Source organism: Lipophrys pholis (assembly GCF_963383615.2).
Source record: "Lipophrys pholis genome assembly, chromosome: 12".
In the NCBI taxonomy this organism is placed as follows: domain Eukaryota; kingdom Metazoa; phylum Chordata; class Actinopteri; order Blenniiformes; family Blenniidae; genus Lipophrys; species Lipophrys pholis.
Genome location: NC_137641.1, coordinates 22242036 through 22269722, shown reverse-complemented (window position 1 = coordinate 22269722; position 27687 = coordinate 22242036). Strand labels below are relative to the sequence as shown.

General features: G+C 40.9%; 1 protein-coding gene across 7 annotated transcripts in view; it reads left to right on the top strand.

The window, feature by feature from the left end:
* Positions 1-27687, top strand: part of nedd4l (NEDD4 like E3 ubiquitin protein ligase) — a gene marked incomplete at its 5' end in the record, with an annotated part of 53418 nt that overhangs the window by 3577 nt on the left and 22154 nt on the right. For 5 of the 7 annotated variants that reach the window (XM_080477394.1, XM_080477393.1, XM_080477392.1 and 2 more), the window contains 8 exons: positions 14670-15764; positions 21081-21131; positions 23023-23084; positions 23566-23668; positions 25116-25270; positions 26004-26139; positions 26263-26451; positions 26623-26700. In XM_080477394.1, coding sequence (XP_080333520.1) covers positions 14670-15764; positions 21081-21131; positions 23023-23084; positions 23566-23668; positions 25116-25270; positions 26004-26139; positions 26263-26451; positions 26623-26700 — 1869 coding nt within the window. Of the gene's footprint in view, positions 1-7823; positions 7906-9492; positions 9532-10178; positions 10233-14669; positions 15765-20430; positions 20469-21080; positions 21132-23022; positions 23085-23565; positions 23669-25115; positions 25271-26003; positions 26140-26262; positions 26452-26622; positions 26701-27687 lie in introns of those variants that run through there. The other 2 variants (XM_080477395.1, XM_080477389.1) reach the window with 2 other exon arrangements.

Genomic DNA, 27687 nt, shown 5'->3' with positions numbered 1-27687 from the left:
GATGCAACCGTAGTGGAGCTAAACGGATTTGGGAGCAAGTCAAGAATAAGTACAAAAACATTTTTCAAAGCAGTCAGTGGCAAGGCTTCATTTTATTTTGTCATCGGGGCATAAAAATAATTGCATTTATCCCTGAAAACTCTTTTCTCTCCAAAGTGCTACTCATGATCTGTGCACCAACCAGGACCTTCTAAAAATGGGCATTTCATTTTCCAGGAGAACTGATTGGTCAGGAGATTGTGCTTTTATACTCGTTGATCTCTTATTGGTGTAAGTTACCACGATGATTCACTTCGGTAAAAGGTTAACCAGCCTTGTAGGACAGAAAACCCAGGCTTAGTCCTTGAAGTTACCTTGATAAGAGAAAATCCAGCTTTGTACTACAGGCCTCTGGTCTTTAAATGAGGTCTCCTTCAGTTTGTCCTTTGGACAGTGTGGTATTTTGCACTTTCCCTACATTCCTTGAAGTTACAGAGACCTTGAACTCATCAATGATTACCAATATTTCTATCCTGTCCCACTCATAAGCCACTTATATTACAGGTTTTCTAGGTACAAGAGCTTGACTAATAATTACACATGCCCCATACTTTCCTACTTGTGTGAACACACTAATGTTAAACTTGAACTTTTTTTATTGTGTTTGTCAATGTCTTTTTGTTTTTTTTAATTGTAATTTAAAAATGTTTTTGCATTGTTAAGCAGACTGACCTCTTCCCCCATTCATTGAAGTCACTTGCAGCGTAGGGTTCTTGTGTCAAATTAATAGTACTTCAAGTCACGAGACATTACTGCTACTAACATTACTCTACCACCTCTTATCGGACATTATTTTACTAATTTGCAAAGGGAAAAAAATAAACTGTTTCTTCTTTAGCCAAAAAACAAATTACACACATACAGTATTATGTATACTCCAGCTCATTTTAAGGTCAAACTTCCACTGTCCAGAGAAGGGCAAACTTTAGATCAGATCTGCAGCCATAAGGATATACCCTCATTTTTTGTCCTCTAAAACAAATCACACCAGATTTCGTGGATACATGCACCGCTGTGCACAAGTGACCTGCGTGCCAACCTGAAAACGGCCATTCCTCAAATAGCTGCGAGTTTGTAGGTTTTTCTATAATACCATCAATTGTGTTTCGATCCCCCCTTTCCTTTTGTTTGGAAATGTCCTCAGGCAGTGGTGTGGGAGCACCTTGCATGGCAGCTTCTGCCATTGCCGTGCGAGTTTGTGCTTGAATGCGTGTTAATGGGTGATTTTGGCTGTTTCGGTAAAACATGTTAAGAATGCTGAAATGGTAAGAATGAGCTCTTTAAGTAAATTCTGTTTACAATTTAGGCTGATGGGAGAAGCCAAAACTTAAGTCTGCCTAAAAAAAAAAAAAAAGCCTCCTCAGTGAATGAAGTGGTTGTCCTCTGATTTTTTTGTCAGTGGACTCACTTATTGACGCTTACATCTTCATAGAGATTAAAACAAATTTTATTTATGAATAATTTGACCGTTCGTGGATACTTTTGAATGTCTGGGCATGTAACATAATGTTGCAGCGCTAACACGTGTAGTCGTAGTTAAGTAATTCTTAGAAATGGTTAAGTCAACAGAGGTAGCATCTCGTCATGTTTTCTTTGGATCCCGCATGGTAAGATAAGACTACACCTTTTCAGACCCCTTTAAATCCATTTTTTCACCCCCCGGTTGAAATCTCAACCCAACCAATGCAAGCCTGATCTGAATGTGAACACTGCTCCCACTGTGTGAGATAGTGATTCCTTGTGTCCGAGCAATGAGAAAGCAGACTTTGTCAGAGGAAGAGCTTGGCATGTTCAGACTGTGTGAGTGCTACTCGCATGCCAGAGTGCATGTGTTGGCATCCCGATGCCCCGTTGGCTGTGCAGTTCAGCCTGGCTCAGGCGAAAGCTGAACTGTAATGAAGAAACACTGAATGAGGGTTTTGATGTGTGGCAAGCTACCACAGGAGACGGTGCTGACGTGGCATATCTGTCACCTCGTAAGATGCTCAAACAGTGCGAGCTTGTTCTTTTCCTCTTTTTGCTCCAAATCCGCTCCTCTTTGCTGGTCTGTTACAGCTGCACCAGTTCATTACGGATTGTCCCTTAATCTTGGTCTCGATGAAACACCAAGAGGATTTCTTTTGTTGTTGTTTCTGAGAGGACTTCATCAAAAGTCATTCAGCTTCAGGGCAATCTTACAAATGGCGGGTGAAGCTACGTTTTGAGTGCAACGGCCCACGTTATCGTTCATCTTTTGTTGACCAGAAGTCGCCTGTCTGTCCCTCTCAGCAGGACTTTGGTTAATAGAGGGAAGGAGACAAGAAGATGTCTCAGTGCTGCCGAGATACAGTAGGCTCATTGTTTTTGTTTAGTCACAGCACATCACTGAACCACGCAAACACACAATTAGAGGCTGTGGGGTTCCTGGAGATGTTCATTAGCATGCAAGCCACAGCAGCTTTGCTTGTGGTACTTTTGTAGCAATTTATTTTTAATATCTGTCAATCTTACCTGACTTTTTTTGTGTGCCATTTCTCAACGGCTGTTTGAAATTTGGCTAGAGGTGTGCTGTTGTTAGATTAGGGTTTACTTGAGATCTGGATGACAAAGACTTCAGTAGAAACTGATCAGATAGATGCCAAATTGCAGATTATTTAAAAAAAATTGACCATATAACTTCAGAGTAGTCAGTTATATTAAAAAGACATTGATGTATTGACTTATGTTTGGCTTTGACCTAAGCATTGAAGGGTACTGTAGCAGTCTATTACTTATCACTAGTCCTGTCTGAACCCCCTCCCATATTATCACCTTGACTCCCAAACGGTAATCACACTGTTTGCTCGGTTCAAATCAACAAACTGGTCATCTTATTGTTGATGGCAAAACCTTCTGAACCTGCCACAGCTTTGTTCCTAAACGTAGCCCTAGCAAATGGGCCTTCTGGTGGCAGTGGGAAACAACTTCAGCCACAACAACAAGCAGGTAGCGAGGTATCCACATGTCCTGCTGTCATTATGTGCACAAACTGTCTGGTGGCAGCTTGTATCTGCTGCTTTATCTTGTATCAGGTCTAGTAATCACAATGTGAGATGTTGTGATTTGCTAATTGCAAAAGCTGCGATTGGAAATCTAAAAATTGATGTAGCTTTCTCAGTGTTCTTTGTTAAAAGTAATTTATTCTGAGGTCAGGAGTGCTTACTTGAAGGCGGGTGCTTTTTATCTATTTGTATTGTTAATTTGCACGCGTATTAGCACTAATAGTTGCAATGAATGTTGTTACTGCAACTTAAAAATAAGAAACTTACCAGTATCACTGTAATAATTGATATCTTCAATTTTGCAATGGAAAACAAGATGCAAGCTTTGATGCGAGTGTATCGTAGAAGCAAGAACCGTGCGATTTACAGATACAATAAAACATCTTTGAGGTCTACACTTAGAAAAAAATCTTCCAGAAAAACTCAGATATTTTTTTCCCTAATCACTTCAGCCATAGTGTCTGTTGTGTTTGAGGCTGTTCTGCACAGTGAAGTCAACAGCATGTTCAGGGATGAGAATTAAGAAAAAACATTGGATCTCAATGCTGTTAGCTCACCTCAGTAATTCCTGTAATAATCCATGTTGATTAGTCCACATTGGATAAAGAATGCTTTTAAAAAAACATTTTTTGGGGGACTTTCTGATACAAAGTGCAATGTTAACGGTACATTCATCGTTAGAGACCTTGGAGCCAGCGCGGAACAATGAGAGCTAAGCGCGCAACAAAATGTTTTAGTAAATGTTTAAGCATTGTTTGTGTTAACTACTTTGCAAGTTAAAATCGTGTCGTTGACCAGTTCTTCTGCTCCAGGATGCGTCCTGTTGCTATAGCAGTCAAGCTGTCACTAATGATGTCCAAAAATTGAGTTCAAGATGATTAGAGCGTTTCTGGTATGGCCCATTATCTTCATGTCCGTGGCCATCAATGTATTTGTATCATAAGCAACATGGTCTGTAAAAATACTCAAGTAAACTTGATTGTTTATGCAATATTCAGATAATACTGAGAGGTCGTAACTCTGTGAAGACTTTATCCATTAACACTATCAGAAGGAGTTGACATATTGGATGATGTTGATGTTTTTCAAACCGCCGATGCCCGATTTTGGTGGGCCAGTGTGAGCGTTATCCTCATTTGCATAGCTGACAGCAGCAGCATCTGGTGGGTTCCTCTGTTACTCTAATCCGTCTGCTTCAAGGTTCAAGCAGTGTTGTTCTTTCACAGATGGTCTTCTCGTTATCTTGATTGTCATGAGACATCATTTGAGCTGTTGTGGCCTTTCTGTCCTCTGAACTCATTCTGGCCGCTTTCCTGCTTGGTGCTTACTGGATGATTCCTCTTTTCACACCGTTCTCTGTTAACAGTCGTGATAGTCTGGGGGAAAAAATGACTCAGCCCAACTCATCATTTAAATGATCGTTCTCCCCCATTCAGATACTTAGTTTAGACTTCATCATGGTCATCTTGTCAGTGGCCATATGATGATTAGATACTTACCCTAAAAGGCTGTGGAACAGATGCAGGGAATACTGTGACTATGTATCAGTGCTTTTGATAAAAAGTGGAGCTGCAATTTTCACTGATGTGTAATGTCATGTCTGCCGTCCTATTCTGCCTTTGAATCTGTTGGCTGGCAGACTGGGTTTATTATAAGGCAGGTTACTTATTGAAAAGATAAAAAAACAAACCTAGATGAATTACACAATTAATTTATGGGGCTAATGAATCGAATGAAACAAGAATATTTGAGATGGCACTTGCATTAAGTACCGCAACTATAACTTGTTATTGTAGAAATTATGTAATGTAAGCAATATTTGGGGAGCTAAGTTGTGGTGTGAAGGCTGTTGGTGTGTAGCCCTTGGTCGTTTGTCTACATTTTAACATCAGTTGTTACTTAGTAACGAGTTGTTATTGTTTTCAGTGAGTTATTTTTACCTCGATCCAAGATTTGCTTCATAATTCACAGTTATATTTGTTCTCAAAGTTTTTCAAGGCCATATTAAAGGGGACATATCATGCTAAATCCACTTTTTTAGCCCTTAAATGCATTTTGTTGTATATTTAGAGTGTTTAGAAGTACAGAAAAGTTCAAAGTAGTCTCTTCAGGTGCTCCGTTGATATCTTTATATTCTGTTTTGGTCATATTTTGCGATCGGTTTCGATTTTTCTATTCTCTATTACGTTTTTTGAACAATGACGTCACAGTATTCTCAGCGGAACTGCCAAATTAGGACATCGACATTTCGAGCAATCCGCCATTTTTGTTTCTCGCTGCGATTTTGTAGTCCAACCGAAGTTACGAGAGGATAAGTCGAAATGTTCGGTTGTTGGATGTAGTAACCCACAAGCTTCGTTACACCGTCTCCCAGCATCAGAACCTTTTCCAAGTGCCTGGTTGAGTTTTATTTTTCACAGAAATGTACCCACATCTGTGGGTAAGGTCATTTTTGTGTGCGCGAATCACTTTAAGGACGACTGCTTCAGCAACCTCCGTCAGTATAAAGAAGGATTTGCCGAAAGACTTGGTCTGATTGAGCGGTCAGTTCCTTCTATCTATGGAGACGACGAACAGAGCACTTCGGTAAGCTGTATATAACGCTAAAAAGTGTGATGATAAGACGTCCCTGTCATTGTTTTGTTAGCATTAGCAGTTGCACCGTCTTCATATGTTAGCGCTGTGTGCTCGTTTTAGATTATAATGTAACTTCTGTGTTAAATAGTCGTTGTAATACAGGCAGTTTGGTAGTAGTGGGCATGGATGGAGAAGTTAGTGTAAATATAGTAACACACCATTGCGTTACATCCATATGAAGACGTTGTTCTTCAGGTGCATCATCGTCATTTTCATCTCGCTCCGCCGGGTCCGACTCTGGCTCCAACATGTATGGCTGGATGGACAAATCTTCCGTTGTTGACATTTTGTAAATAATGTGTGAATATAAAGTTTCTGCGCCGCTAGATAATTGTATCTGTTCTATCAAACTACAAAGATGGCCGAACAGGGTGGCGTTGAACCGAGTATCACCTCTGCAACCTGGAGACGAGGAGGGGTATGAAGTGTCTCATTTGCATTTGAAGAGACCGCCCCAAAACCAGTTGCTCTCAGAAGCACATCAGAAAAGGGGTAGAAAAGGGGCCTGTGGAGCTATAATAATGAGGAATTCAGACCCAAGCATTGCAGTTTCGCGTTGTATAGACCACAACTGTATGATTTATATGTAAAAAGGAAGGATTCAAAAGCATGATATGTCTCCTTTAAGTGAAAACCTTAACATTATGTTCTCACTTTTGGTACGTTATATCTTTTAATTGAATTTGTTTTGTTAGTTTCTTGTTGTTGGGCCTCTCATGTCTTTCTTTTCCAGGACATCCAGGATCATTTTTGGTCTGTGTCAAAACTATGGCTTTGAGCTTCTAATTTTTATTTATTTTTTGTTCATTCAGACAGACATTTCAAAATGGAAATACCATAATGGTCTGAAATAAGACTAGCTGAGGTTTGTCCCCCCTGTAAATAAGTCGGTAAAAGTAAAGTTGTTTTATATTTGGAGTTTAAAATTCAACTCCCTTGTGTTCTGCATAAGAAAAGCACAGGGGCTTCAGAAACAAGAGGAACTTGGTGATCTGTAGACACCTGATTGAGCTATTCAATTCTTAAAGTGCAATGAACGGTGACTTGGTGATCTTAATAGAGGAAGGATGCGCCAAATGAAGGGAGTGGTCGTTTTTGTTAACAAAATGTTTCCGGGTTTTCAAATTTTGCTTCTGAATTGCTTTGGATGGCAGGGAGGGTGATGCAGAGCAGAAGCATGAGTGTCGATTGCTGCAGTGAACTCAACACAGCCAGAGATCTGTGTGTAGAGCTGGCTGAGGGCACTGGAACCCACTTTATGTAAAACTTTATCCAGCTCACACAAATACATGCACACATCTGTAGCTACTATAGTTGGTAAGATCATGAAAAATGTTACACAGGACTTTATGTGGTGTGCTGGGACCCGACGGGAGTAAAGTAGCTGTTCTGCCTCGTGAACAGCGGAGCTCCACCCCTCTGTCCAGAACTCTCTGGAGATTTCTACCCCGTCAGCACCTTCTAATAAAAAAGTCAACACACACACTTGCACACACACACACTGCTTACTATTTGCCCTGCTCACCTCAAAATGTTATGCTGATTCTATTTTTACCACACCCTGTTGATAAGACGTAAAGGCCTTATCTCATAATACCTTAATGAAAGTGCTATTTTATATGCTGGGCAGACTCAGTTTTCAGGAAGGGAAATAGGCAGAATGATAAGGGTGGCAGAGCAACATAGGCTCTGACACCTGTGTCCAGGGTTAATGTGATGTTAGATTAGGAAAATAATTCAATAAAGTCAGTTATGCAAGGCTTTGTTTGTGTGTTTTGTAATTGTATCGAATAGAATTACCTCATGATCATTAAAAATTGTAGAGGTCATCAGTATAAAACTTTAAGAAACTGTTATTTGTCATCTGTTTGTGATATCTAGTCATCTCTCCGAAATGAAAAGCAAAAACCAAAATCTCTTAATTCCAGAAAATGTATTCTGTCATAATGTATACAATCTGTCAGTGTTGTTGAATTATTTCCTGTTTATGTCAAACAAACAGTCCTGAAGTTGTGACAAGCACAGTTGTATTTGTAAAAACATTGTTTGTTAAAATCCACTATGTAATTATATATATAATTGTTCCTCCATAAATTGTAAATAATCCTGTTTTTGTTTTTTTTGCAGTGATCCTTATGTCAAACTTTCCCTCTACGTTGCGGATGAAAACCGAGAGCTTGCCTTAGTCCAAACAAAAACTATTAAAAAGGTAAGTCCTGTTGCTGAAAGGTGCCGTTGACGTGTTGGCCTCTTAGCAGCAACATTAATTTCCTGCCACACCCTGACCACACCTTTACCTCACTGCGTCTTAATTAAGGCTTTGTTCATTGTGGTTTGAGGTCACTGGCTTAAGATTGCCAAATCTCTTTAAAGTCACCACATACCGACTATCACCTTTTCCTACAAATCAAGGCAATCCTGGACAGGAGGAACCACAGGAAGGCACCAGAAGGTGGTGCTTCCTCTTTCTGTTAAGGAGAATCTAGAGGGAGACATTCGCCAGGCTCTTTCCCCCAGTGGCCTATTTTGGGGGAGGAAATATGCTCACAGCAGGGGGAGCTATTACTTGCGAATACAAAATGCCCATTTAGGTTTTATCTATATTTCAAAAGTACTCCTCAAACAGTGTATACATTTGCAAGCACTGTGCAAAGCTGCTAAAATTTTCAGTCAAATCTGCATGTGATTTTCCTCACTTCCTAGACCATGTCTGAAAATATACACAAAGGTGAGACTAGTCTGACACTGCATATGATTTTTTTCTTCTTCTTCTTCTTCTTCTTCTTCTTCTTCCTCCCCCTTCTCTTGGTATTCGAGGTGAGGTACAAGTGGGTGCCAACAAAACCTTCTGTTGGAGTCGGGCTGCTCCGGCCTCCATGCAGGCAGACATATGCTGCCAGTGGCCACGGTTGCTTTATAGGATATAAATAGCTGACAATGCACTGCTATGTGGAGCAGAAAAAAAAAGAAGCATCACTGCTCAGCTCTTCTGTGGGCTTCATGTGTCTTTAAGTGGGACACCTTTGATGGCATCTTTGTTGTTGATGCTAAGGAGTTTGGCTCTTGGCAACATTGCATTGAAAATTATTTCAAGTATGACAGGAAAAGAAGAGAGCCCGTCTGAGATGCCATACCTTTGTTATCTAGCTTTGGCCCTTAGCATTTACCAAGTGCTGATGTTTGGCATGCCATTCTGGACATTTATATTCTGTTTGTTGAATATGAACTATGTGTTTTAGATTTCGTATTCAATTTGCGGTTTGGTAAAGTGCAGCAGGTTCATTTGTTAATGTCGTGTCTCAGCAGATGTTTGAACAAAGATGTTATTAAATCACTGCTGTTAAAATGTCTGTATTAATGCGAGCTACTTGTGGAATGCTTCATTGACATTCACGTGTTTAAGGCTTTTCAGCCACCAAAAGAATGTTAATGAGGAGTGTCACATAGGTCCGAGTCCAGCAAAATTTCCGACGTGTGAGGCAGAAGCAGAGAGTATCTATCTGCTGAGCTGTTCCATCCACAAGGTGGGTGAAAAATCCTCATGGCTGTAATCTACAGACTAATGCCAATCGCCGGAACATGTTGTTTGTGATAAACTTCCTCTCACAACGTAAGAGGATCATTGACGTACGAGTCGGAGACCTAATTTCTCACTTGGTCTCTCTTCTTCTCTCGCTCTCAGTTGGAAAGGTTTCATACATCTGCTCTGTTGTTGCTGCGAGCTAATAATTTCTGTTCACTGTGTCTGTGACAGTTATTCTGTGGGCTAACGAAACATATACCTTTTGCGTTTCAGACCCTTAATCCCAAATGGAACGAAGAATTCTACTTCAGAGTGAGTTCAGACTTTCACACTCGCACTTATTAATGAATTCCCTATTTTCACTATGGAAGTGTGCAATCGCACTCAGAACTCGGAGCCCCCACCTCTTCGCCACTGTAATCAGACAGACCATATTACACTTTACAAGTCCAGCCACATACGTATGATAAGGCCTCACTGTTTATTTATAAAGGAATTATAGGTCAGTCCTGTGTTGCAGTGATTACACAAACTCACCACCTTCTGGTCACAGTACTTGTGAATTATTGTGACGTAGAAGCAGACGTACTTCAGGACTTGTCTTGTGAGCTCCATATGAGGTTTATATGTTCTTTTACCCATGTCTGGTTTTCTACCTCGATTTCCTCCATTTTTGTCTCCGAACATCTCTGTACGTCAACGTCTCTATGTCCGTGTCTTTTTCTGGCTTCATCTGTCTCTCCGCTTGTGTTTGTCTCACCTCTCTCTCCCTCCGTACATCTGTGTCTCTCACTGTCTGTCTCGACCTCTCTGTCTTATCTGTTCAGACTGTTTCTGAGGCACAGAGCAGACATTTTGAAGATACAATTATTTGACTTTTATTTTATTTAGGCAGACATTATTCCCATTCCCATATATAATCTGAAACATCTCCTCCAAATGTTTTCTTGTCAACACAGGTCTGCCCACAGAACCACAGGCTACTTTTTGAGGTGTTTGATGAGAACAGACTGGTAAGATTCATATCTTCTTAATTGTTCACTCTCTGTTCTCCAAATTCCACATAATTGTTTTTTTTTATAAGTTCCGATTTATTTACCTGCACTGTCTGAAAACCTTCTGTCTGTTTTAATTTACTACGACAAGTTTTTTCCTAAAATTGATGAAATGTGTGATACTGTGTTTCAGTTCATCTTTGGTGACAGTGTTTTCTTCAAAGAGGGTTTTTTTTTTATATATATATAAAACATGATGTACCAGAAGCCAAAATGTGATGGCTATTATATTGCTGCATTTTCCCTAAAAAGATCTGCAATTATTCTAACAGACATCATCAATACCCTGGGGAGACCATGTACTGACTTCATCTGCACACATGGGTCCTCACAGTTTTATGTGAGTGAACGCTTCGATGCGACACAGCCTGATTTGATATCCCGGGATTTCTCATATAGGCTTCTACATTGTAGAACTCTTTCTCCTGCTGGCTTCATTCCTCTGCTTTCAGACCGTTGTCCTCCTACAAATCAGCCTATGGTAAATTGCAGAGACTCCCCTCCTCAGACGAGCACACAAGTTTCTTTGACTCGTGAAATTAAACCCGTTAAAGGCTCTCAGTTGCCATGACAACTAGATTAAATGCCTTCACAATGTCAAGTGTGGCACCAATTAGAGGACAAGGAGATCTGGAGAATCAATTCACTAATTTAGTTTTGTGGATAAACTTTACGACAGTGAACTGTGTTCCGAGAGTTCAGAGGTGAGTGAAGTGGTTATTGACATTATGAAGACAGTGAAAAGTCTTCCAGGCAATCTTATTTGTTTCTCATTGTCTTTTGAGTAACTCAGCAATGCTTGTGTTGGTTTAATAAGTTTAGAGTTTTAAAGGAAAAACATTGAACGTAGACCAATATAGTTTCGGTGTAGCCCGGTTAAGGCACAGTCTGGCCTGACCGTTACAGGTTCCAGATGTGGAGGACTATCGAGCATCTGGGGTTTGGCTTGGACTGTCTTTTTGTGAGAGCAAATTCTGTAGATTTTCTGATGGGTTTTAATCAACTAAATGAAGAAGGATTTTAAAGGTAGTTCTAAAATCTGGTACGTGTTTCACTTGACTTTGCAGAGGGGAATCATTCACACTTGGCCCATCATAGGAAGAACAGCTTTAATTTGTTTTTCCTTCGGTAAAGTGGATGACACAAGAAAGAATAGCGCCAGCAGCCTTGAGCACAGTCCTTTCCTTATATGTCTGAGGAGGTGCTTCGTGTCTTCCTCAAGGTGCATGCCAAGACAGCTCCTCCACCATTGGTCAATATTTTTTTGAGGAGCCTGCTCCTTCTTTTGCAGCCATTGATTTATAATTTATTTGCCAATTGGGCTGAGCTTGTGCTGTTGCACGCATGATAGTCTTTTATTTTTCTTTGCAGTTGTATCATCTGATTGTAATACACTTAATACCTTCTAATGGAGGTGCTTTACAATATGCTGTATATGTGTGAGATCTCTTGTGAATTCTAAAGAAAAATAGATCTTGAGTACAGTACAGTGTAGTGTCTTGTTTGAAGCAGGCATGTTATGTCATTTGGCAAGCTGGGCTTGCTGCCATTGGACCACACATTGGCATTTTGTTTCTTTTATACAGTACACTCTCCATAACGTTTCACACACACATTTATTGACTGTGCCTAACATTGCAAGCAGTGTGTCATCACTGACTGTAACTGGCTGCCAAGAAACGATTTCTTTTGTACAACAGTCTCCTCCTTTTGGTTTCTCAGCTTCCAGTCAGTATCACTCCTTTCTTCGATGCCCTCCTGTTCACAATGCAAACCCTTCACTCTTTTGTTTCTGTCCTTTTTCTAATGTGACCCTCCATCAATGGCCTGCAGCAGATTGCCTTTTGAGATAGAAAAGTTGACGCACTGTGAGCTAAACCATAGGTTTAAATAGTCATCGAACTTGAAACAAGGCAGCCACTCTTCGACCAAGCAGCTCTGAAATGCCAGATTACGATGGGGGCTTTGTCAGCTCTGTGCGCTGAGGCAGACAACGCCTCTACTGACTCTGGCTCCAGGGAAAAGAAGCCCAAACCTTTTCTTTTTTTTTCCTTCTTCTTCTTCATCTCAAGCTTATAATCTGTTGAATCACTTTGCAACAAAGCAATATGAAGCTTTCTTTCTTAAATATATAGTTTGTTGTATTTAAAATTGATCACTGTTTTGAGTTCTGCCAAGTGTATTACCATTTCTTAAGCTTTATGATATATTTGGTTCTGGTTTCATTCAGTACTGCAAACACTGATCACAGCTGAACAATATCTTGGGAGGATTTTTTATTTATTTTTTTCTTGGATGCAGATTGTCCCATAAAACCACCAGCTAGTTAAGTGTTTGGCAGTGCATGGGAGACAGTGGATGTCTTTTCCTTTTCAAGTTGACATATCTTTCCCCAGAGAGGCCTGAGCTGTTTGCCTTATCAAAGCTGCAATCTGTCAGATATTCTGCTGTTTACTCTGCTGGCGCTAGGTTTTTTGGTCCATTTTTAGCAACAACTTCCTTATGCTGCTTTATCTGTTTCCAAGTTACACGAAGTAATACCATCGCTGTGGCAATTTTGATCCGACTTCTATTATTTGACATTTATTGTGTCCAGTGTGCTTCTTGGAAAGCAACAATGGATGTCATATTGCGAGTTTGTTTATGGACGTGTTTCCTTTTTTCCCAGTGTTGTTGTTTTGTTTTGTTTTTTCATTTCTGGTTGTTTATTAGATTTACAAGGGAATTTTGTTTTTGATACTTTTAACAATCAGCACGTACACAAATGTTTTAATGTCTTATATCCAACATTAGTTCTTTTGAAATATTTAAAGGGGTCAACAAAGTAATGAGTAAATGGTTAAATGTTGTAGCTGTATAGTTGATTTGGGGGACAAAGGTAGAACCCAGATCATATGACCTTTATAAACCTAATTTATTTGGTATAATTTTGCAAAGTACAAATATCTTCCTTCAACATCAATTAAAAAAAAAAAAAAGGAGTCAGTGAGGATATTAAAAAATGCAAAAATGACCTGAAAGCAGAGAAATGGAGTTTTGCTCTCATAGATCAGTAGTTATAGGAGCTTTCAGGACTTCTGTAGTGTTGACAAAGAAAGTTGTCTCGCGTGTCATATATTTGTAATATGAGCCTCTCAATACCATCAAAAACATATAATGTTGCCAGATAATGAAAGTCTAAGTTCTATAACCTTAAAATCTACATTGTTCCAGAAGTCCTTGTGAAATTAGGGTTAATAACTTCCAGCCAGTTGTTGACTGAAGGAAGGTCAATTTGAAGCCAATTAAGCTTAATTGCTGCTGACGTTAAATGTTTAGGGAGGTTTTTGCCATTTCCGCTTATTCCGTCTGGTTGGTCACCGAAATTCAGCAAATTCATGTCTCGGAGAGACATGTTCCCTGAGAATCTCCTGTATTTTCCCCCCAATGATTATCTTAAGATTCCACAGGACAAGAAGTAGTCTTACTCATGTTCTCCATCTGCCTGACTTTTTTAGGTTGTCGAAAATATTGAGTGTCAAATAGTAATGAAAATATTGAACTTTTTAAATATAACTACTAAAACAACAGATCATTAACATTCTCGAAGGCTTTAAAATGCCAAACTCTTCTCAGGAGTGGGACATGCCTGCAGACCTGCCTTAAAGGACAGAGCAATATACATCCTTTATAGTTTCCCAGATTCCTGTGGGGAACCACTAGATGTGTAGGCACCAGGGCAGTAACTACTTGACAGAGTCTATATAAATGAGGGGAAGGATGGCAGGGGTAAAGGCTCTGTTGCTGGGGGAGGGGGCAGTTGGCACTTGATGGCAGAACAGGGTTGTAACACAGTTGTGGGGGGCATTAGTGGTCACGTGATTGACAGACTACCCACTGTCACCTCGGAAACCAGGAGCGCCGGTTGCTCTTATCCAATCATGTCAGGAATGCTGGCTGTCACTTGGCTTAGGCTATTTCTGCTGTCTGTCGCTAGTGCTTGGTAGTGTTAGGAGTTGGTTACTCTGGGATCCTCCTGCTTTATTTTTTGTTTATCCCCCCCCACCCCCTTGAGTTTCTTCTCTTTCGCCTCCATGGTGACATACTTTAGTGCGTAGTGTAAAGTTGTTAACTGTTTGTCTCGTTGCTGTTAGGTTTTTGTGGCTTGATTCCTTTTCTCTTTACAATTTGCTGTGGGAAGGAAAGTTGTGGAAGAGACTCGGAGAGGGTGGGAGGGGGAAAGAGGGAGGGCGATGGGGGTGGAAGAGGGGAAAAAAAAGGGGGGATCAGTCATCGAGCCAGCCAAAGGAGAAGTGGGCGACATTAGTTAGACTGAGACGGGAGTCAGAGGAGAGAACTGAGAGCCAGTCAGAGAGAAAGTGAGAGGGAACGAGAGCTGTGGGACACGGGGTGAAAATGGCACAACGTCTGCGTTTGTACTTTGGCTCGGGCCGCAGCAACACAGCCCCGGAGATACTGGAAGGAGAGCCTGAGGAGCAGCAGGGACACAGCGGTGTGGTCATGGAGCGGCACGTACAGCCACCTCCGGTATCGAGGCCTCGTCAGGAGATGGCTACACCACACAGCCCATCGACACCTTGCTCTTTGCGCTCGGAACCGTCTCTTAAACGCAGCTCTTCCATGTTCATACCCCAGCTCGCTGCCTATGCTGAGCCACGTCCCACTAAGAGCTCGTCCATGCACATCTCTCTTCAGCGCGCCAATGGATCTAGTTATGGAGATTCCAGTGGTCTTGCGGATGATGTCCCACCGCCCTGTTATACTCCTCCAGGACCTGCGCCTGCTTATACGGAGCCACAAATTGAACCGGACTTTCCACCACATCCACCGCCTCCATATTACAGCCCAGATTCTTTGAACTCACAACCCTTTTCCTCAGAACCAAACCTTCCGAAACGCAGAGTGTTTAGTATTGGTTCCAGTAGTCCTACTTCGTTCAGCAGAGGTCAACCCGGGATCAGTGTCGGTTCCATTTGTATCCAGAGGAATTCTCCCGATGTTTCTGATGTCCAGCATTTCAGGATTCTTCCGTTTGGCGGTGGTGCCAGCTGGTCTGTCCAGCAGCAGAATATGGAACCATCGTCTGGTGTCAATGGTGCTCAGAGACTGATATTTCAGCTCCAGCAAAATCAGAACTTGGATCAGGGCCAGGAAAGACAACAGCCGTCAGAGGAACAATGTGGAGATGATAGCTGTAGCAGCCCAAGAAGTTGCCGTACGGTACGTTACCCCAGAATTCGGCTGCAGAGGAGCTCGTCCCATCAGAGGCTGCTCCTAGACAACAAACATCTGAGAACTGGTGCTGACAGTCCGACAATAGAGGAGAACCAAGCAGATGAGGAGACGGAGGCAAGAGACACACCGAATGGTTGTACTTTTAAAATCAGTGGGGAAGCACCCAGAAGGCAACCGCGTTTGAAAATTTATTTTACCCCCGGCGGAGATCAGGATGTGAGCCTTGGCAGTGCGTCAACAACAATCAATCCCAAGGTAAATATTATTACTAAAAGTGTTGTAGAACTGAAGTATGTATGCAACATGTTCAGTCAGAAGAGGCTTTTTTTTTTAAAATCTCTTCATCAGCTCACATTTTAATTTCAGTAAATGATTTACGTGTAATAAGCATTTAAATGAATGGTGGACTTTAAATTTGAACAGTAGCCAAAGTGTGAGGCAGTCAAACTGGTCATAACTAAGATGATCTGAGCCAAATTTATGCTACCCGTGTCACAAAGTTTCCTTTTAAATTCATAAATTCCGCCTTTTATATCACTTAGTTGACTCATTGAATCCCACCGATGCAGGGAGAGGGTGGTGGCATTCTGGGAACTAAGAGGCACAGACAGTTGCTGAGCTAAAACACACAGACACACTGGCTTTCCTTTCACTTCACAACCACAGGCATTTGAGATTATACACACATCAGCTAATTCATTTACGAAAGAAAAATAGGGACAGACGACTGGATGAATGGGTCATTTTTCTCCCCTTACAATTGTTACCTTCTTCCACAGAAATGTGACACTCAGATTTTGATAATACCCTTAACCATGGTCGGTGCTCTTTAAGAGTCGGCTGTTTCTATCTTTAGTCCGTTTCGAGTGTGGATGTTGATTTTGAGAGCAGGCGGGTGGCGTTTCTTCACTGGTTCTAGGCTAGTATGGATCGATATCCTTGCAGCTGCTCTGTGAACAATTTGAAAATTTCTGACTGTAACCACATCTTAGTTTCTGAGATCATCAATATTTAATTCCAAGTTATCTTTGTTTTTAACGCCCGTGAGACACAGGCAACGTCCAATTGGAGTGTGGGACTTTCTAGATAGGGAAGGAAGGTATGCTTATTCTGTACACAGTCTTTGTGGTTTAGCTATAATAAAAAGCAAAGTATATGAAATAAGAGCAATAATATAATAACTCTAATAATGAAATGCAAGAAAAACTGCCAAACGCAAAAGGTTAAAATGAAAATCACTTGAAATTGTGTAGACTACTTCTTAGAAGCAAGGCGGTCTGTGACCAGTTTTCCGGTTCATAGCTGCAATCATGTGTAATTACCTGGAAATAATAAGTCATTGACTCAAGTATGATCACCCCGAGAAGCTTGGTTCATGGTGTCTAAACATTCTCACCTGACTTTTATGTGACACAACCTTGGAATTTTTCTTGCTCTACCAGAATGTCCCAAATGGTTTGGAGTGATCTCAAGCAGGTACACTCTGTTTCCCAAAGTTTGAAAGATGGCCATGAGGGAACCTTGTTTGTTTTCATGTGACTACTGCAAGTGCTGTCACATTTTATTGGGGAAGGTTCGACCTTTATCATATGTTTATTGTACCTCAGTAGTCATATAATATAATCTTTGATTAACAACATTAAACACTAACGATAAATTCTACATTTGTTAATTAAAAAGTATCCAGGATACGTTTGTACTGTACACTTTTTTGCAGGCCGTAATTATAGAGTGAAGCATAATTGCTATTGCCTAATTATCCTGGGTCTAATTATAAAAACATTCAACATCAATGCCACATTAAAAGTTTTTTTCAACATTTTATCAAAAATGGTAACACCCTGAGCAATTAGGCTGGATAAAAGTAGACCTGCATATCTTAGCCATGAATCTAACATTCTAAATGTATATTTTGAAAACACAAGATAGTTTTTAAAGCCATTTTGCGGAAGTGGAGCCCTGACCCAACGCTACTGATATGTGGGGTTTATAAAATGTTTGGGAAGCCTTGTCTTGAACTGCAGTTTGACTTGAAGCTTCTATTTCTTAACTTGAAATGGCATCACTTTCTTGGAAAAACCAGCTTGTAGCCTTTGAATTGTTGAAAATAATACGACGAGCTGTTCCTGTTCTCGCGCTTTGTGAGCATTATAAAAACATCACGCTATAATTCATTCACAACTGTGATACAACATCATACCGACAGGTCTCTACAAGACATTGAAACAAAAAAAAGTGTAAATTCTATGAAAAAACAAAAACAAAACACTGTATATTTTAATTTGTCCCACAGTACACTTTCAACTTGAAATTGTAACTTGAGTCCAAAAAGATGTTTTGAAGTGAATATTCCAACATAAAGGATTGGAGTCTCTTACAAGCCCGACGATGAAAACAACTCAGAATTCAGGGGCCAACTGGAACACACTATGAGTTTGGCCCCTTTTCAAGAATCAAAAATGACTTCCGAATGCACGTTCTCTTTCACAAATGCAACTACTGTCTTCAGTTGTATTTTTAACAGCACTTAAACCACACATGCATGTATTTTCCACGCCTTCTCCATTCCCTCGTGCACGTGTTGCGTGACTCCGGGGCTTCCTGTTTCTCATGCAATGAGGAAATCCTCTTATAGACCAACATGACAGGTCTTCCCCAACTGGCTGCCCTGGATTTGAGTGCCCCTTTTTTGTAAGCCCTGCTGAGGATAACACAAGTGTCTATTTGTGTGTGTTTTTGTGTGTGCCAGACAGACTAGCTGCAGACAGCTGTGCCACAGTGCCATGCCCTTGTTTCAGCCCAGCCTCGACAGCCCTCACTTGCCATTCATAAAGAGCTCTTTGCAGGCCACTGGGCTGGCTATATTTACCTGGATGGATGTGGGGGTTCTCCTTTTATTTTGGTCCAGTTGCATGTGAGCAGGATTGCGATTGCTATTGTTGTGAAGGACTTTTCTCTGACAGCTCCGATATCTCACAATTGCATGTCATTGTAATTCAAGCAATCCAGTCGTGTCAGACAGCCTCCTCACACCTCAGCGTCAGTCTGGGCCTGTTCCATGTCTTCCTATATCTCTGCTGTCACTTTATAACAGATCAACTCAGCTGCAGTCAGCATCACTGATTTGATCTCCACATCTACTGTCTTACAGTTGAGAGGGAAAATACAAGTTTTCCCAGATATCTTCTGTTCAGCATGTGTTCTGTGTGTAGCATGTGGAGGAAAATATATGAGTTGCACAGAATTTTTGTTCAGTAAACCATGAGCACAATCAAGTTCTTGTCCTCTGTGGATGATCTCATATATTTTATCTGAACTGTGGGTTAAAAAAAAAAAATCCTCTTAAATCTATGGAAGTTCATGATGTGGTTACCAGGTGTTTTGATGTGTAGGTAGCTGACCGTTCTTTGTTTAATTCTCTTAATTTTCAGTCTTTCGTCTGCTTCAAGCCTTTAGCTCTGTTTCTCCAACCTTTCTTCCTGTGGCCTTTTCATGGCTCCCTCCCACCCAAAGTGTAACCCAGTCCTGGGGAGGCAGCTGCAGGCTCAGATGTGACCCTTTAATGACTCTGCAATTATATCTCTCTGCATTCAGAAGCCCAAAGCTTAAAATGCTTGTTATGGTTAAGACCTTTAAAAAAAAAAAAAAAAGGCCTGGTCCTCAGGGAGGATATTTGTTCAATGGCTACTACCTTAGTTATACATTAGTAGGGTCACGATTGTTGATGTTGTGGCATGGTATTCACCTTGTGATTTAATGCTCCGAGTAACTCATCAGTTCTAAAAGATTTGTGCAGCAGAGTTTGGCACAGACATTAATTGCATTTATAAACTTGGAACAAAACTTTTATACTGTGCAGGTGGCTGCTGTTGCTCTCTCTCAGGTCAAATAAAGCTTATGGCTGTTTGAAATTGCTTGAGAGTTGCACCGGCAATGAACTAATTGTATAGTTGGTTTGGGAATGAAAGCAGATACTGCTCTCATTTCAACAGGAGCGGCTTTTCCTTTTCCAGGAAGGAGCGGTTTGCTAATGTGTGTCAGTGTAGGTGGGTGGATGTGTGTGGGGAGTATACACACATCCACAAATGCCTGTTTACGTGCCTGTACATTAATAACTCACTGTCTTTATGTGACTCATTTGTAACCTTTCACCAATGAATTCCAGGTCTGTTAACTATTGGCAGGGAGAGCGGTGCACTTGCCTCATCGCTCTGCTCTCACCTTTCATTTTGATCATCTCATAAACAAGCGAGGAAAAAAAACAACAAGAACCAGGTTAACAGTTTCAAAACGACACCAGGCTTGCAGCTTACTGTCTATAAAGGAATGTTCTGCTTGTTTTTTTGCATTAACTTCACCTTCAACAAAAACGTCCTCATGAGATTTAATAAGGAGGCGAAAACCTTTTATAAACTCTATAAAAGCCCCTTGTTGCTGGCTTAAAGTTTAACCACAATTATTCCTTTAATTTCACTGTTAAATCAATTGCATATGCAGGATTCACCACACGTCACTCGGTATCGTTTTTATAACTGTACGTCTTTTATGCTCACTCCATTTTCACGCAGCAGGCCTCCACAGCTGCCACAACAAATCGAACACTTCTTATGTCGTGCATTTAGCTCGGAGATTGACTGATGGGAGTTCAGTAGAGAGACACTGTGCAGCCTGTAGCTTTGCTCTTGTATTGTCAAAGCATCCTCAACTGACAGCAGTTTATTGTTGATGCTACGACAAGCCATTAAATCTCCCACAACCCACAGGTGGTTCACCACTCAAACCAGATTATGGTGGTGTAATACTGTTATTTTTTTTTCTTTCTTTCTTTTCAACCCTGCTTTTCTTTCAGATCAATGCCAACAAGCTGACAGCATTGTTAGTTTATGCCTTTGTATGTCTAAATGAGTTATGTCCCACACACAGGCGTCCACCAAGAATGGGCTTTTCCATCTGGGACAGGTAATCACTCATCGATCACGGAGACCCTGTGGGCCTCTCCAATCTGAAACGCAAACCTTCCCTGGTTCTTCCCTGTTGTCACTTCTGTCCTTCTCTCCCTCCATCTAGTTGATTTGGCTTTTTTTCTGGTGGCAGTGAATGTTATTTTTCCTTGCTGGGTTTTCAGGTTTTTCTCCTATGATGTGATACCAAAGGTCTGTCCATGAATAAAAAGCATTCTGACTGGACATGTGGAAATCTGTGTCGATTGGTAGAAGATAAAAGTGCACCTGGCAAACATACAGTAACACACCACTGCTTATGTCATTTTATACTTTTATTGAAATATTTGTTAAAATGCTCATACCCGGTTGACAACCAAACAACCATCTGGGGATGTCAGATTTCCACGTGTTCTCAAACCAGGCTTGAGTGTATTTCTGAAATGAAAAACTTTCTCACACACATACTTGTGGATATCTTGACACATCAGGTAAATCACCTCAGCATTGTGGTTTTTCCCTTGACTGCCCCTGCTGGAAAATTGTTTGGCTTTCCTCACACATTTGGGAACTGCTGCTTCTAAAATTAACCATCTGAAGGTGACCTTCCTTTTGTTTTTGTTTTTCCCAGACTAGAGATGATTTCCTGGGGCAAGTGGATGTTCCTCTCAGTCATTTACCGGTAAGTTGTGTATGTGGACTGCTTGAAGACCGTTTGGAATACTCAGCTGTTTCTTATCTTTAAGTTTGCTGTGCCTGATTAACCTCCATGAAGGTCGGGCAGTGGGTGAGCTTCTTGGTGCCTGTGGTGAGTGTGAGAAAGTGCTCGCCAAACAAGTAGAGTTTTGTTGGGATCAAACAGCCCTCTCCTTGTTAGAAATAGAAAGCGGGCTGTCTAGAATGTAAACAGAATGACTGTCCTGAGGGCGGGCTACCCTTCGAGTCCATGGAAAGTGCTACACTTGTCAGATTCACACACACACACACACACACACACACACACACACACACACACACACACACACACACACACACACACACACACACACACACACACACACACACACACACACACACACACACACACACACACACACACACACACTCTCATGTGTACTTAAAGTGTGGAGTGCAGGGAAACAACACCTCTATAATAACAACATGAAGGGTCATTGTGGGTTGCTTCAGACTTTATGTAAATCAGAGGCTGTCAAAGTGTCGGGTGGGTTTTCCCTTGGGGGGACGCCTATGAGTTTCAGGGGTGCAGCAGCTGCGGAAAACTGGGCATAATACACACATACACACACAGATCCTACAGAATCTGCTTCTGAAGTTGCAACACCACTTAGCTGAGAAGTGAGCACTTGGTCGTGTTGTAACTCTCTTAAGTCGTCTGGGTTAATTATTAATGCCCTGTTTGGGCCCCTTAGGTCCACAAAATTATTAGCAGATAAAAGCTACAGCTGAGTCATGCTTGAGAGGTGGATGAGCGAGAGAGAGTGTTTGACATTGGCTATTAAACAAAGTGGTTGAGAGTGAATAAGTTATTATAGTGCTGATACCCGTGTTTTCATTTAGTAATTTGGGGCATTATGGAGATGGTTAGCAGGAGGACAGTTAATAGGCGGACAGCTACTATGTTACTATGAGGGACAGTTGGTAGGAGGACGGTCAGTAGGGAGACAGTTAGCAGAAGGACAGTTAATCTGAGGGCTCCACAGACTGTTTGTTCTTTTAAAAAGGGACTAAGAACATTCCTGTTTTACAGCTCTTATTGACTTTTATCTCTGTTTTATATTTGCTTCTATTGATTTTTATTGCTGTCCTTTGAAGTGTTTTATATTGTTGCTTTAGCCTATATTGTTGTTTATAGCACTTTGTAATGTACTTTACATTTGTACATTTCAAGTAATATCTAATAGGAGGACACTTAGTAGGAGGACACTTGGTAGGAAGACCGTTTGTGTCTCTTTCATAGTTAACTTACAATACTTGAGTCATCACTGTTTTCTTTTCACTAGCTTCTCATGGATCTTGTTCCATTTCTCCTGAATCAGGGCGGCACCGCTGACTCATTGGAGCTGATCCAATGTCTGCATTGTGGTGAAATGTTAAGCTTTGCTTTTCAGTTTCAGTACCACACTGAATAAAACTGTGCACTAAGTATTTTATTTATTATATCTACTTTACCAGTAGTGCTTTTGAACAATATCTTAGATATATATTTGCACTCATTGGTCTACATTTCAAATGTCTCTAGTGAAACCTTTTTCAATATCAAAATTGGCTTCATAGTATCATAAAAAACAGTGTGTGATGATTAGCCAGTACGAACTGGCTTGGCCCAGTCAACAGAGCAGTGTGAGGTTGCTGTGTATTTCCAAAGACCTTTCTGCTGTTCAATATGTAACAGGAGACACTCGGGATTGCATAATGATTCTCAGATGGTGTCTGCACAGGGTTGCACCCATGCTGCGAGCTGGTGACTTAACTGTTTTGCTCGTGTCCAACGTTTATGTTTGCTTGTGTGTTCAATTAAACTCCGTCAACAAACACTTCCTCTCAATTTGCAGACTGAGGACCCGGCCATGGAGCGTCCCTACACATTCAAAGACTTCCTGTTGCGGCCTAGAAGGTCAGTTTCTGCAGAATGTGACAGGCAGAGTTCATATTTTGTGTGAAATAAATATCAAAATAGTGATTTCTGAATAGAATCTGTTTAATTTGTTTTCATTCGTACGTGCAGTATATATTACAGATGACATTTTTGTAGACTGATTATAAAGACTGCTAATTATAAGCATCCTGGACTACAGGTGCATCAAGAAATTATCATGTGAAAGCTAACTGAAACTTTTTAGTTTCTACATTATGAGTGTAAAAAAAGATAAACAAATCTACCTTCTTAAAATTGTAATTGTTAAAAATTGTATTGTTCGTTGAGTTAAAAATTTATAAAATCAGCGATAGTTGTATGTCTGATTTTCATGAATAATGTCTGTAATACATCTGTTTATGGGGGAGGAAATTATTTTTTTGAATGTTTACATTTTTCTGTGATAGGAAATTGCAGCCATCATAATTTCAACACATTTCAACAGATGTTCTCATTCCAGTCACAAGTCCAGGGTGAAGGGTTACCTGCGCCTGAAGATGGCCTATCTTCCCAAACAAGGGGGACATGAGGAGGAGGCTGGGGAGATGAGGGAGGAGGCTGAGGTAAGCTTCTTGCCACTGCTATTGTAGAATTACTTTTAGTCTGCTGACTAAACATTACCTAAGGTACCACTTGTCTGTTTTTTTTATATATATATAATAATGTGAAGCTAAAACCAGATTGTAGTTTCATTTTCCCTTTCCAACAAAGACAGCACAGCTTAAAGATTTATGGTGAAAATAAACGGTCCTCTTTGGGTACAATATAAATGTTAGAGGATATATTAGTGAGCGGCTAAAGGAAGGATGGGTCTGTATTTTCATCCTCTTTGTGAGACTTTGGAAAAGAAGTTTACCAGATCCTGGCAACAAGATGCTTTCCAATCTGTCTGGAAAGACCATTTATATCACAGCCTGTGATTCAGAGAAATAGGAAATTTTTACTCTTTTAAGATGTGTTCTTTCATGTGTATATGTGTTCAACTGTGGATTTCTCGTCACCGCTCGAGCTGACAAAATGTTATGCAGTATGAGACACTGACAGATTTCACAGATAAGACGACATTTAGCAGCCAGAGTCCAAAAACCTGAATGCCAAGTGGCTAACCTTCCCTGACTTTATGTTCTCACTGTCATTATTTATTCTTTTTTTTCTGACCCTGTTTTTTTTGTCATTCAACCTTTAAAATGATTTGTGTTATGCCATCTGTGCTGGTGTTTTTCCTATCATTTTCCTATCGTTAAACAAATTTGTCTGAACTATGAGCGCTACCGATGCCCAAACATTAGCTCATTAGCCTTGGATTGTGGTCAGAGCTTTCCCAGCCTGCCAAACAGCAGCTTGTCAGACATAAAGAACAGTAAATGTCAACTAAAATGTTTCAAACCACAACACAGCAGTTAGGAAAGTGTGACAAACTGCACCAATATTAAAATCCATCTAAATTAGACAGTTTAACAGACTGGGGCATCGTGTAGCCCGCAAGAGTGGGTCTGTTTAGTTTATGCTGCTCCTTGTCAGCATACATTTCTCTCTTTGCTGAGTTATCTAGCAGAGCTAAGTTACCTCATTAACGGTGGATTATAGTGTTAAAGAACGCAATGTTTTTCATAATACACAGATTTCCAAGTACTTTACTAGGACTGTTGTATTGAAAGATTACAATTTGTATCGCCGTAACCAGACAAAAATGCAGAGAAGTACAAGACCTTAATAGATATTAGGCGAGAACAATCACTTATACATCTTTACATCTTTATTTTTTTATTTTGACATGTATCACTATTAAGTTGATTCAGGTTCAACTTGTTGCTTTACCTTCCACAGCAGTCTTACTTTTTCCATGTGTCCTTTCTGTAAACTTTATTTGCCCAGCACTGCTCTGGAAGGATCCTCATGTTTGTCTTGTTAATTTGTGCTGAGATATATTACTTGGGGATTTCTGGCCTGAACTGTGAGTGACTCAGTTATTTGACCTTACTTGACTGAAATCCGGACTTTGTTCTGCAGGGCTGGGATGAGTCTGCAGACTCAGGCTCTCAGCGACCCCAGCAGCTGCTTCCCCCTTTGCCTGCGGGCTGGGAAGAAAAGGTGGACAACCTGGGACGGACGTACTACGTCAACCACAACAACCGCTCTACGCAGTGGAAACGACCATCCAACATGTACTGCTGAGTTCTTTTGTTTTCACCTTGAAAAATACAGTACTAGTACAATTTTTTAATAAAAATTTTTTTTATTGCACTGTATAAAACCCTGTACGGTAACAAAGACCAAATCTTTATATTATATATTTACTTTTACAAGTCCATAGCATATACATGCACTTAAATATGGGTGTCATTGCAATTATCTTTAGCGGATGTTTTTATCTACAGCAACATCTGTCTATGAATTAAGACCAAAACAATGAGTATAAATGCAGTGTGCATGTTCAGATTAGTTAGCTATCACACAAGTCATTTAAAGAATAGTTTTATTTTTCATTCATGCACTTTCTCGAAAAGATTAACATTTACAAAACCACACTCTAATTACCTGCTGAGTGCTAAATCAGAGGCTTGAGCAGTCTCATTATTGCAGGGGAAATGGAATCAAACTTTTAATGTAGCTCTCAGCAAGAAAATCAAAATGTCAAATCTTTTCCTGAAAAGATGATTTCTGGTGAGATGCGAGATTACCTTGATAGACAGCTAGATTAGTAAGGTACTTTTAGATACGTGTTCAGAATAGACCCGTGGAAGTAAAAAGGAGCATTGGTACGCGCCAAAAGAAATTCTTTGAAATGAGCAACCTTAATCTGGCTGATTTGAGGCCTCCTCACTTTTATGCTTCGAGTTTTTACTTTATATATGATGCTTTTGGGGCTTTTCATGATTCCACTTCCCCCCCTCACAGGGACGTCATATCAGAGATTGAGAGTGACAATCAGCAGCGGCAAATCCATCAGGAAGCACATCGTGTTTTTCGTTCGCGGCGTCACATCAGTGAAGACTTGGAGAATGAGCACCTGGAACCCAGAGACTTGGACAATGTGAGCTAAAATACTGCAAATGTACAGTATGGTTCGCATTGAGCTACAAGCGTTTCTATAGCAACAATGCCACTAAAATATTATTTTTGTGCCCGTGGTTGTGTTTTCTTGTTGGCCCTGTAGTCCTGGGAGCTCATCACTGAGGAGGATCCTATTGACAGTCTGGACCAGTCGCTGCCTGGTCCGTCCTCCGTCTTGACTCCGCAGCACCCGCCGACACCGGTCACCCAGGAATTTTCTGAAGATCTGAACCTGAGGCTGTCCCTCACTCCAGACACCAATGGAGAAGTGCCAGGGCCCAGCTCTGCTCTGGTGAGACTTAATCTCTGTGGTTTACCATAATTGCAGCCAGAAGCACTGCACGTTCAGATCACTTAACGGTGTGGGTGTGGTCAAAGTGGAGTGCAGGCTGGTCCTTTCAGGTAGACATCAGCTGTCACAGGTTGGTAAAACCTTTCTTCTCTCCCTGCTTACCTGGAACAGAGCCACCTGTCAAACAGACTCCGCTCCTCGAGCATGACGGATGGCGTCAGTGATCAGGCCCAGGCTCCTCCTCTCACGGTATATATATTTCTCCACCCCTCAGTGTTCCTCCATCTTCTCTTTTATCCCCTCTCCCTTCTTGTTATTTAAGCAGGTTTGTATCGAGTCATTTCGCCCCTCTGTGCTGACACGTCTCAGTCTTGTGAATGTTCTGCATATGAAATCACCTTCCTTTGCTCTTCTTTGCATTACCAATTTGCACCTCCTCATCCCAGACAGGCGCTGCAGCCTTCTCACCTCTGCTTCATTTCTCTCCTTTCAAATTTACCACTCCCTGTACATTTTTGTCTCTGCAGGATCACCACACTGCTTCCTCCTGTCTAATACTCTCTGATTCACATTTCAATGTGTCTGATGTATCGCAGAAACGTTGGCTTCCACATATGTGTGCCATCCAAATAATAATAATCTCAAAGCACACTATTGATTGCAAACGCAGTTTTAGACAGAGTCCCACACTGTTTCAGACGTTCCCCCGTAGAGTCCTGAGTCACACCATGAGTAGAGAATCAGCTCAGTAAAATGTCACACGATCTGAATCAGACTTTTGTCACATGGCTGAGTCACAGCACCGAGCTATGGCTATGTCAGGCCAACGAAAAGTACAGGTGCTGATGTCAGCTACTTCCATGAATGATTTGTTTCTCACTGGCTGGTGGCTGGTTAAGTGGGATATATAAACTGAATATTTTGCTGTCTATAGCAGGTTCAAGGGTTTTGAGTGGGTGTAGTGAGCAGCTGCCGTCAGTCTGTATTCATACGGAGGCAACTATGTACAAAATCTTCTTTTCTCCAGTTAAGTTTTTAGATATCTCTATTATACTTGTGGGTTTTTTTGTGTGCGTACTGCTATTGGTACTTTCTAATCCTTACATTTTAATTTACAAATCTCAACTTATTCTATACCATCCGCAGTGTGGACGCGTTAGTAACTCGGTGAATAAGATGTAAATGTACTAACGGGACATGAAAGATAAAACTAAACATGCTCTCATCTTAAGTTAA